The sequence below is a fragment of the Vollenhovia emeryi genome, unplaced genomic scaffold (genome assembly GCF_000949405.1).
Source record: "Vollenhovia emeryi isolate VEMERY1.0 unplaced genomic scaffold, V.emery_V1.0 DF939207.1, whole genome shotgun sequence".
Taxonomy (NCBI): domain Eukaryota; kingdom Metazoa; phylum Arthropoda; class Insecta; order Hymenoptera; family Formicidae; genus Vollenhovia; species Vollenhovia emeryi.
Genome location: NW_011967159.1, coordinates 570,848 through 588,054, shown reverse-complemented (window position 1 = coordinate 588,054; position 17,207 = coordinate 570,848). Strand labels below are relative to the sequence as shown.

The 17,207-nt window shown below is 36.3% G+C and overlaps 1 protein-coding gene across 4 annotated transcripts in view; it reads left to right on the top strand.

Annotated features, from left to right (window-relative positions):
• LOC105561438 (sodium/calcium exchanger 1) overlaps positions 1-17,207 on the top strand; it is a 60,221-nt gene that overhangs the window by 18,970 nt on the left and 24,044 nt on the right. For all 4 annotated transcript variants that reach the window (XM_012011421.1, XM_012011423.1, XM_012011422.1 and 1 more), the window contains one exon: positions 3,297-3,388. In XM_012011421.1, the coding sequence (XP_011866811.1) occupies positions 3,297-3,388 (92 nt within the window). The remainder of the gene's footprint in view (positions 1-3,296; positions 3,389-17,207) is intronic.

Here is a 17,207-nt window from a genome sequence, read left to right as displayed (position 1 = left end):
AGCGAATTACGCCGCGAACACCGAAGTCGCACAAATATGTCTCTCTTCCCGAAAATGGAACAGATTACACGAAATCGATAGATAGTTAAAAGCGCGGTGTAAACGAGATGTAACCGCGACAACGTATCACGGTTTACTTTCATATTTTAGATGAGTTAGTCTCGTAAAATATCCATGTACACGTTAATAAAGAGCCGTCGCCTCAACACGCAATTCGTTTCTCATTACAAGTTGTAGAAACTTAATAATTAATCTAGTAGCGTTACTTGTCACTGATAAAGGAGTCCAAATCAATAGCGTTTTATCCTTACATTCTTCACGATCGAGTCTTGGAAACCGACAACGCAAAAATAATACCAAGCACGGAGCGACTCGCGCCACTGCTTGCCGGCTCGACGTTCGGCGAGCGAATGTTAGCGTGGCGACCTTCAGATACACGATGGCACGCAAAAACGTCGTACGTCACCGCGCCGAGTGAAAAACAACAAAAAAACGTTGAGAATTCGTTGGCCCATCTACGTAATGGAAAATTCCGTACTTATCACTCGCTCGCCGAACGTCGAGCCGGCAGGCAGCAGCGAGAGTTGTTCCGTGCGTGATATTATTTTTACGTTACCGGTTTCCAAGACTCGATCGCGAGGAATGTAGGGATAAAACGCTATTGATTTGTACACCTTTATCAGTGACAAGTAACGTTACTCGATTAATTATTAAGATTCTAAAATTTGTAACGAGAAACGAATTGCATGTTGAAGCGACGGCTCTTTATTAACGTATACATGGATATTTTATGAGACCAACTCATCTAAAACATGAATGTAAACCGTGGTACTTTGTCGCGGTTACATCTCGTTTACGCACCGCGCTTTTAACTATCTATCGATTTCGTGTAATCTGTTCCATTTTCGGGGAGAGAAATTTGTGCGACTTCGGCGTTCGCGGCGTAATTCGCTCTGTCGTTCTTCGCAATTCGAACGGGCAGGAAGTAAACGTCGCTTACTGCATTTCACGGTATTTTACATCGCGTACGGGAGTGTCCGAAATTTCGCGCGATAGATTTTCGCGAGTTAGTGCTGTGAGTGTAAGTGCAACAAGAAAATCTCAGAGGAGGGAGCAGGCCTAGGCGGCATCGGGCAACGGCAGAGAAATCGTAAGGTAAGTGTCATTACATTTTTGTTATTTGCTAATTGTGCAAAATAAAGCATCTGCTCTGTGCTTTTATTTTATTTATTCAAATGATTCGAACGTGGATTCGAATAAGTGTTAGAGACAAAACCATACGTATAAAATTTTGTAAGTTCATATTTAAAAGGAAGACTTTCAGTATTCTATATAATTGTTTTAATAAATACCCATTTTTTTTAAATATAAAATATAAAGTATGTTTAATACAATAGTTTCGATTTTGCATAATTAGTCTATAATAATCGTATACGTATAAGCCGCAACAATAGAGATATGCGACTAATCGACTTACATGCCTTTTTTAGAAGTGGATTCTATTTTATTCGCGTGTGAACTAGCTGTACGCGATTTAAACAATTTTTCTACTCCGCATTTAAGCAATAGCGCTATCAAGCTTGCATATTTAAGTCGCATTAATTATACATTATCTGGAAGTTTATTAACAGCGAGATTGTTTATATAAAGCAGGACGACATATCGATGTGCGCCTATGACATATGTTTGACATTTTCATGTTATTTCACACGCGCTATCCGTGCACAAATAACTTACATTTCTTTCAATTTCTTTAACAGATATTCGTTACGAAAAATAAACAATAAAGTAACAAATTAACCAATTCGCTACGCCCGTGATTTTTATCATGCTTGTACAAATAGAAAGAACGATTGATATTTAATTACGATGATGAAAATCAAACCAATTTATTAAGCAACTCTTTTGTTCTGCGTTGCAAATAATGTTACATGACAGAACAGTACAAACGTATCGGAATAATAATAATTAATTGATTGAGATTCCACATTGATTGTCTTTTACATCAGGGCGAATTTCGGTCAAATCTATCGGAGCCGCGAGCACCTTGCATACCAAAAGGCATTTCCGCTTTCAATGAAAATTGATGACTATTCCGTCGAGATCATACCAACAACAATGTAGAAAATAGTACGCTTCCCAGAAGAAGTCTTCAATTATGCCTCCTGACGCTAATGCGCGCCTGCAAGTTGTACAGTTATCCGATACTTAATTATCCAAAGTAATAAATCGATTTCCGCGGCGTTGTCCCATCGTTCGTATAGTTCGAAACAGTACGAGACAGTCCGCGTTTAATATCGTTTGACGTCTTTTAACGTCTCCAATGAATTACATAATTACGACGATTGAATCTGATAAAACGAGTTTAATTTCCTGTGCTAGAAAATTTGATGCACAATTTAAAAATAGCCAGAGACACTTATTTATAAAAAAAATTTGTACAACGATACTCGGATCAGTTTTTTTACATTAATTTACGTTGTTCTGAATTTATGTAAGTACCATGACATCCAAATTAACGAATAACAATCGTGTTCGTACGTTTCCCAAAGACGGTGCCGCAACGTTCAATCGCTATGAGTTTAACTCCAAGTGTTCTGACAGGCCTTCAATTAATCGTAGAATTGTTGGGAAATTATTTGTTTATTTCAAGGAAACAGGAAGCATACAGTCACGACAGCGACAGCTGTTTGGTTTCTTTCTTCTTTCGTTGATTTAGGCAGTGTGGGGGCACAATAGTTTGAACAAAAATTAAACCTCTTATGGCTGGCCTTTAGTGCCTGATTGAAAATTTTTGTGTATGTAAATTTTATGTGTTACAATACACAAAAATTTTCAATAATTGAAACGCTATTGCAAAAGTCCTGCATTACTTTTCCTTCTGACAAACAGTTATTGAGATATCGTAAGTTAAACATTAAAAAAGTTATCAATTTTCTCTTGAATATCTCAAAAAGTATTAGGCAAATCAAAAAATGTTTCAGACAAAAGTTGTTCATATTAATTAGTAAAATGAGATAGTATAATGTAGGAGGTTCTATTAAGAAAATTGAAGGTGGCCTTTCACATGACCATCAAATGACTATCCAAGGTCAAGTCAATGGCACCACCTTATGTCCCCCCCTGAACCAAATAACTTTTGTTTGAAACGTTTCTCCGTATCTTTCATATTTTTGGAAATATTTGCGTGGATCATTTAAAATGAGACACTCTGTATATACACATATTCATTTCCTTGCAAACTCGCTACATAGCATTTCCAACAATTATTTTAAACCATTCTGTAATTGTTTCAGGAAAACTATCAACCTGGAAATCATCGAAGAGGACTCTTACGAGAAGGATGCCCTTTTCTATGTCGAATTAGGCGAGCCCTTGCTGCAAGGAGGTGATTAAGTTTTTCAATTCGGGATTTCCCAATACACTTTAAAATCGTTGTGACAATACTTGCTTTTCCTTTCTTCTTCTATGTAGGATCGGTCGTTTAAATCGGTTATGCGAAACAAAAAAGTTCCTCAGACGTTTGCAAACAATAAAACGTGAAAACAATAGTTGTAGGGCATGGAGATACATTATTATCTTTTAATCATCATAAATATTTCAGTTGTTCTTTTAGAATAAATGCTAAAAAAATGCTAAAATGTAGCATTTTAAATATAATTACAAATCGTTTATCGATTTGGATATGTGAATTTGCTGACGATAATAACTCCACCCGTAAGAAAACTGCGTTATGTCCGGAAAGAAACCGGCACGCAGGACAAATGTGGAAAGAAACGGTGTACGAATTCACATTTTAAAATATAAAAATTACAAGTTGGGCTACCTACATCTTGCCTTGTGACCCACATTGGCGTTTTCTCATATGTTGTTTAGTTGTAGGGAGTCTCACTTTAAGTTTATTATTTTTTAGAATAAGTTCCCTAATAAGAAAAATATATTAAGAGATAATTTTTTGGGATTTATTTTTCCCCGAGGAGCTTTTTTGCCGCGTTTGTAAGAAAACCCGGTGCTCAGATTTAACTGCTTCATATGAAGCGAATAAGAAGCGAAATCTCGGTCCAAACTTTCGGCATTTGATTTCGATAGCGCCGTCACTTGCTTACGTTGTTCTTTTCATTCGATCCGATGCCATTTTTGCTGATACAAACTTCGGCGGAAGACCTTTCAGCCTCTTGACGAGGATAAATGCGATGGGAAAACTTTGAATCTAACGGAAACACCACGTGAAAACTTGTCTATTTCTGGGCAATCATATTTGATAGCGATAAAGATATGAGTTTTAACATGTACATATCAAATTTGAAACAGTCTTATAACGAGCCTTCGATATGTACAAGAGCTATTAATATTTACAGAGGGCAATGTAAAGAGCATATATTCTCAATACTATATCGCGTTATTATCTGCGTAAAATGACTTTTATTTGCCTATAAGTATTTTCAGTTTAGCTTTGAAAAAAAGCTATAGTTAAAAGAAGCTTTAATAATTACGGAATAGCCGTATCCAACGTAACATTTAAAAGAAGAGGAAATGAAAAAGGTAAATGTCGATCGGTAAAAGCACGAGCGTGACGATTGGCGACGCTATTAAGATTAATCGCGATTAATTATGTGATTAAATCGATACCCATTTCACGATAAGAACGCTGACGACTTGTTCTTGATGAAAATTGATTTCCACGTGTCTCTTCATGCATGTATCACGCGCTGGTTCTCTGCCTGGATCCGTCATAATTGAACGTAAGTCTTGAATAAACGGACATTTTGCGCTTGTCCAAATTCTTTTTTCTTGCGCATCAATTAGTCCTGCGCTGATTGATTCATTAATTGTCACAGTAGTACGTACACATTTTAATACAGACGGGAGTTTTTATTCCCTGTGAATTATCGTTTCGTGATATTTTCAGGAATTTCACAGCAAAACCAGAAAGGAACAAATATTTTTTTATAATTATTAATCTATAATATATATGTATTAATTAATATTGAATATGAAATTGTCTTAACAATTTTATGTATATAATAATTTTGTCTATATATTGCTTTTTAATAGCTGAGCATTTTTGTCATTTTACATTTTCAAATATAAATTTTGATATAATGTATAAATTGCAACACTTAACTTCGTTAGTCTTCCACTTTGTATGTTTCATTATTTTATTATATATTTATAATTATATTTGAATAGAAATACAAATTGTTTTTGTTAATAATGTTTCAGTAATAATAGAAAGGTAATCTCTTAGTCTGGATGAGGAAATCGAGTTTTATTTATTCATGTATTTATCTTACGTGAACTCGGGATAAGGAAATCGAGCTTTATTTATTTAGTTATTTATCTTACATGAAATCTGAAACACAGGCTTAAAACAGTCAGGTAATGTCCGCTGTAGTGCTTCCCCATAATTATTAATGGCTTTGCCATAACACACGGCTTCATAATAATTAGTAGAATAGAACGTTTCTTGAAATAGATCGCTTATTTCGCTAAAATGGTAAATTAACACTAAACTTAAAACTAAACAAACTAAAATAAAGATGCGAAGATAATGCCAATTGCCAGTTTTTCTCAAATTACATTCTTGTAATTTGAGCGATAAATTGACGTGTGTGTGTACGATTTTTCCAACACTAACTGCATTAACAATTTTACCCTAATCTTCGCGATTATTTGCGATTAAGAGTTGCAGCACCAAAGCATACATTTTATATTAATTACATATTTTGTCAATAACTCAGGTTATAAATGTTATGTACAGCGTGTTGCTCTTAACGTCACCATCCAAAATACCTCTGTTATTTTTAATGGGAAGGTCTTTCAGCAGTTGCGCACGTTTTAATAGGGTAAATGTTATATTGTAATAGCTTGCTGAATACTTTTCAATGTTTGCTATAACATGACGTTAATATGTCAAAGTACATGATTTTATTTTATTATACAGAAATGACATGGCATTTAAAAGAATATAATCTTGAATTAAAAAAGAACTAAAATTTTATTAATTATAATATCTATTTTTTTCGAACTGACTTCTCTTTGAAAGATCTTTTCCATCTTCGATGAAAACAATGGAGATATTTGGATGGCCATGTTAAATAGGAAACCATAAGACGGAAGATATTAAAGATAAAAGAGAGTTACAAATATCTGTATTTTTTAAAAGCAATACATATATTTCTATGTACATTTTTTTATACATTTTACTTCACGCGTGCATTAAATTTGTACGTGGGAGGAAGCGAGAGACACTAAAAATAAACAACATATCAAACTGTAAATAATAATTAAATAAATGGATATCTAAATCTAAATCTTCGGCAATTTGAAACATTAAACAATAATCTTAAAATTGCGCCTGCAAAGTTTACCCAGACGTTGATATCACGTGGAATTTTCCGCAATTTTCAGCATTTTTTTTGTATCTTAGTTGACTTTTTTATTTTAACTCGATACATCTCGGTGCAACGGAGCTTTTGATCCGGGCGTCTTTTTCTCTTCGGTGAATAAAAGCCGCCGTCCGATTTTGTTTCAACGCCCGCGTCCACGCGCAAGTCGCGATTTGCATACTACAAGACCGCGAGAACACGTGCAACGAGCGATGCAATAACGCTCATGCATATGCATTAACATATAGAATGCACTGAAATAGAATTAAAGATTCTCTTAAGTGCATCTCTTTTTTTTTTTGGTCAGTTTGAAAGCAACTTGTCTTTCGGAAAAACTCTTTGCGAGAAGTTGTAATTCCCGTTACTTTAGTAGCTTGGCTACTAATAATAAATTACTAATTAAAATCTGGTTGAAATGGAAAGAGTCTACTCAGAAATAGTCAATTGGAAGGTATAACGCCGCTTCTTCTTCTGAAGTTAGCAGTGTTCCGGTGCGCTTGTCGAGGAATGTCAAATGCAGGTGCAATAGTACCTCGCACCAGGTGCTCGCGTGAGCGATGCACGAACGACGAAACCCATGTATACTTCCGCGATTCATCTCGTTGAGCGGGGGCTCCGATATCGCGGCGCCTTGGATAACGCGCTAATGCCGATGGTACTTAAACTTTGAAGGCTCATAACTCAGGAAGTTCTTAACGAAAGGGCTTATAACCACTGTTCCGCAAACACCTCCGCAACAGCTATAAGAACAAAAGTGAGGGCTTGCCACTAGAAAAATCCCAAGACCCCAAATCGTTGCTTCTTTGCCTGTACAAAATTAAGACGCTCTCGTCTGAAGTATCCTTTTGCGAAATGCACTCCTTTAGAGATGGCCGAGACGGCATATGCATGTTTACGTGTATAGCATTTTAAAATACAATTCTAAGGGAAGATGATATCGCGCCAAACTATAAGTCGAAAGTATACGATAAGATTACACTCCGTTTTCTACGAAAAGTATCTTTACACTTAGTAAAATACTTACGTTTTTGCGTTCGGAGTGAGGTCTTCGGTGATAAAACGATTGCTAATAGCGGCGTCTACCTACAATTACAGTTACACGGCCGACAGTCTCAAAATTGCACACTGCGAGGCTACAAGCGTTATTATGCACAAGCGGCAATCTGAGATACGGATATACATTTGTGCGCAGGCTGTACAACTTTACTGTACATACACAACCGCGCACGAAATAATAAAATGGCATTGATAGTTTGTACGCACGTGTCATTAATAGTTGCGTTTTTACGAAAATCATTTCAAACATCTCGCGCACGTCACTGTAATTCATTTGGCGTGGAAAGTTGAGAATCTATCCGGAATCGTATGTAAATAGCATGCTTAATCAATTATACGGGTTCAGATAGATTTGCAATTTTCCATGCAAAGTGAGGGTTTACCCCAGAGAGAGAGAGAGGGTTTGCATAGCTTGCGGTCGTCCGCTGTCTTCAATGCGAAACGAGGTCTATGATTGTACGGCTCCACTGGGATTTTCAACTTTCCACGCCAGGCGAATCCAGATGTCGTGTCCACCTGCTTTCCATGCATAAGGTCTGGCACTTAAACCATTTCTAAAACAACACGCCTATGGCGTACTGCAATTAAACTATCATATATAACAGCCGTTTCGCGTAAATGAGACTTTTGTGAGTGCAAAATTTCACAATTTCGTTGACTAATTCGTCGATAGATGTTCCGATCGTAAGGAACGTTATATTTTCCACTCAACTACTTTTCGCACGCCGAGTGGATGGTTTTTATTCTTTATACATACATTTGTTTATACAAAAGGACACCGACCGGTGTGCGCTTGCCGCAAAATTTCAATGGAATATCTTAAGCCAAATGTTTACGAGTATTTTACACGAGTAAAAATGCGCGGAAAGAATCTAAAATAATTTTCATAACGTGCATGCAAGTACAAGTACTTGCGTCTGCAAATCTAGAATAATTATTTTACCAGTGTTAATAATAACACAAGTACAAACTGTCAATGCCACTTTCTTAATTTATGTGTGCAAAGCGATCGTGTACACATCGCGTGTACGTGCGACGTGGCCATATATTGTATATTGTGTGTGTGTGAAGTAAGGTCATGTGTGCAATGCAATTTGCACGGAACTGCAAACATGCATCGTTATCTGAAATTATTACTTTGCGTAGATGGACGATAATAAAAAAATTAATCAACGCTCGAGCAATTAATTTTCCACAATAATAATCGATAACATGTCGGAGATATCGATATTTGGTTGATCTCACTTTTTTTACATCTTTTTAGTATTTAAATAAAATTTAACAGTACAATTTCAATTGAGGTTTGATTAATGAATAGTTGAGTCAACCGGCCTAAATGCTCGCAGCAATATTTCTAAGCTGTAATTCATCACTCTTAATCTTATCTCCCCTCTCGCGCGTCAAATTACGAGAAATTAATAATTCCGTCTACGATAACGAAATACTGCGGATATTTCTGGACAAGTTGACCGTCGATTAAGCTAATCTGAGTAAAGTTAATTGATCGAGGTCATTCCGAGGGCTCAGATACAATGAACGATAATAAGGAACAAGGAATTAAACGTAATGAATTAGGAGCGGGGAATTAATTTTTAATTAACAAGAAAACCGCGTGCTTTCGTACGCGGTAAAGAAATAAATTTGTGTGTCTGCCACGTTCGCTGACACAATCCAGTAACAACGAACAAAAAAGATCATCGATATAGGGATCGAGTCCAAAAGAAACATCGGAAAACTAATCTGTTTCTTGACAAAGAAGCGCGGGACGTTGATTAATCGATCGACTTTTGTCCATCTCTATTTTTGTGCAGTGATGCTTGTAAGCCATCGCTCAGCGGGCAATTGAGACTGCCGGCAATTGAGATCATAGGCAATAAGATATAGGCAAATAGCAGGCGCTATTCGCAATTGTTTCGCGGACAAACAGTTTTCCGTTTGACGTATTGTAGGTCGTTAAATTCGTTTTAACGCCGGCTATTAATCCATAAATGAAAGTATGTTTGACTTGATGAAGTAATTTCAGATAATTTAGGACACTGAAGAAACTGTGTATATTTTTACAGTCCTTACCGATACGACAATGTATAACGCGAAGGCAAACTTTTTTCTATTTAATTTTCTATATTCAATTAATCCTATCTCATTTCGTATCATATATTTATCTGTATATATTGTATATAATACGATAATTTTGACGTATCTCCTATTTAAACTTGTAGTCTTATTTTAACGGTTTTAAATGTAAAACGACAAGAGCAATTTATTTATGCGGAGGCATGTGCTTTATGGTAAAAATACAAGTAAATTGCTTGTATTGTTAAAGATACAAAAGTCCATTTTATTTTTCCTACATATTATTCGTTCAATTCGTAATGATTAAATATTTTTTATTCGCTTGACTATTTACTTTCCACGTGCTAAACCCCTTCCTTGTACGTTCTACTTAATAGCTGACAAATGTACAAATATAATTTTTATATGTTCATAATAAATTATGAATTTACAATATTAATATTATAAATTCGTAATAACTAGCCTGCTAGAAGGACGCGCCTTTAAAACTTCAAGTAATGCCGTACCCTTTAAATGCGCGTCGAGAGCCTACGTGCTTCTCTCGCTTGGAGATACTAAATTTTCGCGTATCTATCTATAAATACCAGCGGAGCTTGCCAAAATCGTGTCGGTGTCTCCCGGATCGATGCATATCTAGAGATGTTCGCGATACCTGAGTAGTAGTAAAGGACCGACACTTCAATTCCTAAGTATTCTTCATGTTGATTATATCAATTATCATTTAGTGGTGAAATAATTGGTTATTATCCAATACACCTCGAATGCACCTAAAATATCAGATAAATGTAACGACTGTTTGCAAATACTGTAATGTAATAATATAAAATAGCCTACGTTTTTGTAGCGCTTGCCTTAAACCAAGTCCACATTTTTAACTCGTTACAGAATTATGTCAACATTTATGTATGATAGTTTTATATTTTCGCAACGTTTATTTTTAAAACCGTTTAGTGTAACGTGTTGCAAGAATTGAGAATGCACTTTCCTCGAGGGTATTTAATTTTGTATGTTGAAAAATACTCTTTCTCCCGTGCTACTCTTATCTGCTTTTCATAGTCAAGCTAATTATTCGACTAATAATTAAAGAGTTCAATGAAAGAAAAGCCGATTAGCGTATCTAGATGGGGCTGGAGGGTGGAGAGTGCTCGAAATGAATCTTGCAGGACGTTAATAGTTTACGTGACAGATCACGATACCCTGCTAAATATGACGCGAGCGATTAATTGTTCTTTTACGGCATTTCTGACTTTATTCACTGTTTATGACGGAGAAGCTTATCCGGTAAGCTTTGCGAACACTATAAAATTTGAAGAAAGCCTGTTTACGAAGTTCTTTTTCCGAAGCTCGTTTAACAGTGAAACATTTAGCAAAACATATAACAATCGAAATATCAAACTTCAGAGATAAAGTTTCTTCGAGTTCCACGATATTCCTAGAACTTTCAACTAATTTTTTGTCGTAAATAAATTAAGTGGCTCGCATTCCATACATGGAGCATCCATAAACTATAATAAAACACTAATGTAATGATTTTAAAGAGTCAACTTTTGTGAATCTTCCATCGGAATTTAAACGTGCGTGTTTATAACGATAATATTATGATATTTACCCATTTGCGCAAAATTCCGCGTTAAATATTCCCGTTTAGAGAACCACTTACATAATACAAAAATAAACTATTTGACAGGCTAGTAAATATTACGCGATAGAATTAACAAAATGAAGGAGAAAAAGTCGCAAAAATATAACCGGATGATCTGCATTGCTATCGCGTATTAGCTTGTACTATTCTTAGGCACGTGCCTACACGTTTGCACTTATTTCTGCATCGGTTCAAGGATCGTGATCAGACGGTTGGAACACGTGTCCGTCACAATTCTGCATTCTAATTAGAAAAAAGATGTGCCTACGTGGCGTAAATAATTCATATTTGACGTACAACTAATAGCAATCGCAAGATTTAATATTAAATTCGAATCTTTTACTTAATAAATACCGCGCATAAATTAGTTTCGGTTGCCTTTTACTTTAATGTACCTTTATAACTGAAACTTTCAACCTTATAGCTCGATGTAAATTTCAACGCAGACCTTTATAGCATAATGTGGAGGCCCTGTAGTCAGAGACTGGCCATAAAAGAGTTCGTCAAATTCCTGCGAGTGAGAGAGAAACACAGGCTACCTCACTCCTCTACGATTCTACGATCGTAAAAAAGTGAGATAGCCTATGCTTCTCTCTCACTCGCAGGAATTTGACGAACTCTCTTATGGCCAGTCTCTGATTACAAGGTCTCCAGCATAGTGTAGCGTGATATTTTTGTTTCAAAAGAATTTAAATTAATCTTTCAACAACTTCATATATAATTTAATTAAAATGTTTGAGGCTCCTAGGCTCGCCATGTTGGAAATCGTGACGGCAGAAGCGAGAAATAACATGCTGAGAATTCTTGCGCTTTACATAAATAAATAGTACGGTATCTGGAATAGGAAGAGACAGTACGTTTCAGCGCAGCTCCGGCAACTAACCTTTTCCCTTGATAAGCAATAAACAGCCGTAAGAAAAATGTGAATGTAACAAGATTCCCGTCATGAGTAGCTCGCGCGTGCGCGACATCGTATGACGAGGAATCTTGTTACGCTCACATTTTACGGCTGTTTATCAGCTGTCGAGGGAAATGGTTAGTTGCCGGAGGTATACGGAAACGTTCAAGACTGCCTTTTTGTTCAGGTATCTTGTTCGCGGAAAACTGCACGTGGTAACGAAATTTCAGTTGTAAAATATGGACAGCAAATATTTAGTTGGGACAGCTAATACTTTGCCTATCGGGTGCGACAGCCGTAAAATGTGTTTGCTGCGGTTTAGCAATTTATAGTTTACAGCAAAGTATTGTATTTCAGCAACAATTACGATTAGTTGCGGTAGCAACGTTTTTTTAGCGTTATTTATTTATAAAGCGTACGAATTGTCAGCTTATCATTTCTGACGTCATAATCCAACATGGCCGCAGCGAGTACCCGAGAGCCTTGAACTTCTTTTTATATTTAAGAGAACATTCGCGTTTCAAATAATTAATAATTAATTTAACATACTATTATTAATGTAAAATGGTTAAATACCTTTTATAACTGAAACTAGATATTCAGCGGCATTATTAATATCTGTGTAAACATGCTAATATCGATGTATAGTGTTGGCTACAAGTGCTCGTGTGTCTCATGCAAATACCATATTATATGACAATCTATATCATATTATACTCTAATTACAAGCGTTCGAAATTTCCAAGCCGCAAAGCGTAAAATAATGCAAATGCGTTTGGCACGTGCACTCGCACCGCATTGGCGCAGTAGCGCGTCGCCGAAAATTTAAAATTATCCCGTAGCGTCGCGCGTAATGCCGAGTATAAAACGGTAAATACCGTCTGACACCAATTATAAACCAGACTGACGAAGTTCACCAACCACCGACTCCGTCTGCGCGTTCGCGGAGATGCATATAAACGCATGCGAGGCGCACAGATCTCGATACGAGTTACGCACCGCGTAAAGAACAACTGTTAAGCGAAACGCGATCTGGAAATCTTTCATGCAGCTCGTTTCTGGCAACCAGTGAAAAATATACCGCGCATCCGTCATGGCTGATTATTTATCCTGTAGTTAAAGATAAATCGCGGCGGCGCGAACCACGTTTTTCGTATAAATCCGCCGTGCGCGTTGCCATTCAGATTTTCCTCGCTCGAATAAAGAACAATAATTCTATCGCCGATAATCTCGTACGTTCATCGTCTGCCTTCCGTGCTGAATCTGCCACAGCTAATGGACCTTTTGCCGATCACGTGTACGTGTAGAATAACGTTTCCACAGCTCGTAAATGTTTATATAATATTGAACGAAAGGTAAATTGTTACTTTGGAACTAACGCCGAGCCCAAAATTCAACGTGATTTATGAAATCTGTGCCATTCAGCTGTCGGTGGAGGCTGAGATGATACGGATGGAATTTACGGCGGTGGAGGACACGCGGATTACACCGCTCCGACTAATGCCGTATTCACGTGCAATTTGATGCGAGCTAATGCGAGGATTTTGAGCTACGGTAACAAGAGCGCAGGTTTCGTTTCCTACGTTGCTCGCTTTCGCTTACCGCGCTGATTTTTTACAGGCAACTACATTTTTGGTCTCTTGTAGTTTGTCGTGTGCACCTTAGAATGTTTCACGCAAGAACAATGAAGATATATTGTTCGGCATATAAAGCTCTAGCTTCCACGAAATTTTAATCAGTTTTCTTCATGAATGAAAATCGTATTAAAGCAATCGATTTTTGAAGATTTTTTAGATGCAATGTCAGTTTAAAGAAACATTTAAAATCACGTGCTTTGGACAAAAAAAATCGTTAAAAATGCACGCAGAGAGAGAAATATAAAAAGGCACGAAGACTGAAATTAAAAAAACAGATCAACGTGTAGAATAGGTGAACTTACATAAATATAAGGTCAAGATTTGTCATTCTAGAAGCTTGTCGTAAAATAAAACACACACCTCGCGCATAAAAGTTTCTTATTATCAAACTGCAAAACACACATATAAATTTTGCACTCGCGAGATTTTGATATTCCGTGACCAGTCGGGTTAGTCACGATATATTAGCCGACATTTATAGAAATTCCGATTAGTAATGCTGAGTAACGACGGCGAATAAACGAGGTTAGATGACAGAAGAAGAGCGAGAGGAAACTTGGACATTGTAATGGGATCCACGGTCCCTTGCGGCCCGTATGAGTCAGGAAAATCCGCGGCGAATATCGCGTGACTGATCTAGCTCCATGCCGACTCTATAGAACTTTAAATACAGTCTGACGTCAATCACAGACTAGACGACGTCCAGAATTGTGTAACTAGTTGTAATGTGTATTCGACACAAGAAGACGTATGTACATATGTCGGAGGGCAAAAACAAGGATTAGCCAGCTTTGTACTTTCTATTGTTATCAGTTCGTAGAATTTGCTCCAGTTATTGTGGACGCGACTCTTGATCAACATCTTGCTATTTGACTTTCCAAGTTGTTGCCATTGGAATAAGAATTTATCCGCTTTCGATTTTACTATCGAAAAAATTAATAGCAATATACAAATGACAAATATAACGAAACAAGTGTGTATTTCAAAGAGATTAACAAAATTTAATTCTATTTATACTTTCTTTAAACGCAATTTACACCAGGTAGATAATTTTATTACTCCGTGCATAGCTTTGTTATTAATTTTATTAACTTGAATTACTGTTTTCGCAATTTCTTTTAAGTATGTCGCTATGTATTACATGATCTTTACCCACAATATATATTGCGCTCTTATTAATAAGAGTAAAGAAGTAACGAACTTACGGGCGCGCGACCCTATTATTACATTTCCAATAATATACGCCCAGAGCTCACGTCTCGTTCGGTCGGTGTTGCAATTTCATTTATTTTCTGAACTCCATCTATTGTGTAACGTGCTGCATTTTATGGCCGGGATATCCTGTGTTAAGCTCAGGTGATTGTATTTCTTCCTTCCATATAAATCGCTCGAATTTAAAACTTGTTTATAACCGCGATACTTTCCGCTTTTAATTGCTCGTGGCGTAATTCGCGTGTACAGTTGTACAAAACATCTGCTTACGTTATACTTTCTTATACGCTTGAACGCACGGCTGAAGAGTGCAAATAGGATGCTCCACATTTTTATTGAGGTTATTTTAAAACTTTAAAACTTCTGTCCCAAGATGTTTCCGCAAACGCGACGATAATTCAAGGCGACCATTAAATATGAACGTGAAAGGTTTTGCTATAGCAAATCGTGGAGTTGTTCCTCGAACAACTACTTGTCACATCGCAATACGCAAAAGTTCACTTTCTGCGAAACGGTAACGCCATTACGATTGTATTTTGCGGTATTTTATTGACGACTGCCATCAAGGTTCAATCAAGAATGCGGTATTGCTTATAAAACGCGTGTTTACGCGTTAGACGAACGTTAATGTCTATTTAATGACCGCCTGATCATCGTACCATGTACGTATACGCCTACTAACGATCACCTTGATATCTTTCTACCAATTATATCAATGTAGATTTCACGGTTTCACATCTGCCGTTAAAACGTCGCGATACAAGTTGGCAATTTGAAAAGCCAAATCTTCCGAAAATTTCTTAATATTGCTGTAACAATAATATTTATTAAAACTAAAATTACGAAAACGTGAATTTAACGCATAGCACACAAACACGCAGCGTGTGAATATAAAAGGAAAAAATGTGCGCGCGCAAGATGTAAATGAAAATTAATAGATTATCTTAAAATTGCTAAAACGTGAATTTAACACACAACACATAAACACGCAGCGCGTGAATATAAAAGGAAAAAATGTGCACGCGCAAAATGTAAATAGAACAATAGGTTGTCTATCATTAATTGGGAGACATTAAATTTACTTGAAAGCGTAATAACAGCAGGGAGAGACTCTTATATCTATGACGGTTTAAATCATCGATAAGGCGGTGTTCATTCATTGTGACTAATCATGTATAGCCTTGATAATAACACGCTGTGAATGAACGTAGCGAATAAAAGATAACGCGCCGATTGCAACGTATCTGTACATACCTACGTATATCCGCGGTGTTTCTGTTTTGTAGCTATCTTCTGCAACCAATGCACTGCTGGGAGCAGTAAATTTATATTTAGCGGTTATATTTCTCTGTAATGTGTACGTTTCAAAGAGAGAAAGAGAGACATAAACAAGTCTTTCAATTTATATAATAAACTATGTAGCTTAGCAGTAAACAAAAGAATCAATAAATCACGTTATGGCAAGTCCTCGTGCGAGTGCGAAAGCACGTCTGATCATGTCGTTTTTGAGTGACTGATAAATGAAGATGATATAATAATGAATTATCCGATGAGTGAGACAATAATTTGCGTTTATTAATTTAACCGGATCAAGTGGACGTTCCTATTAAGTAACACGTTGAAAATTATTGCTCAGTTATAAGTTTTATTTCGGCTCAGGCAGTCGATGATCAATCGTGAAATATCTAGAAAGAATTAAGTTTTATGGTTTATAATCGCAATTCCCATGGTAAGGTTTGATAATTTTCATCAATTTATTATTTATGTTTCGCGCAGTAATGTTCTGTAATTTGTATTCGTCAGTTTTATTAATTTTATTAAACATACTTGTTATTTTTGTTTATGAACTTTTACCGTTTTGCATTTCTATTAAATGACAAAATTTTCATAGTTTTTATTCATTATGGTTCATTCATTATTTTATTCGATACGGTTTGGTTTTCTAAATTCTGTTTATGACTCCCATTTATTATTTCACATTTCTCCTTTCTCATTTTTATTTATATAAATCTTTGCCGTGTATATTTGCTGTACGATTTGTACATTTAATGTATGCTCTGTCATGAAGCACATTAACTGATATAAAGTCGTAATGCACGGTTGAAATGGTTACTATCATGAAGATATGTCAAAAGTAACAAGCGTGGGCTGTAACAAATATCACTTGAGATTACAGCAACGCGATATTCGCCGATGAATAATCGTTTTGAGCATAAGCTTTCAGATAAAAAGCAATTCTCTTTTTAAATAAAAACACAACGTCATTATATTATAAATATAACTTACTAAACGTGAGTAGA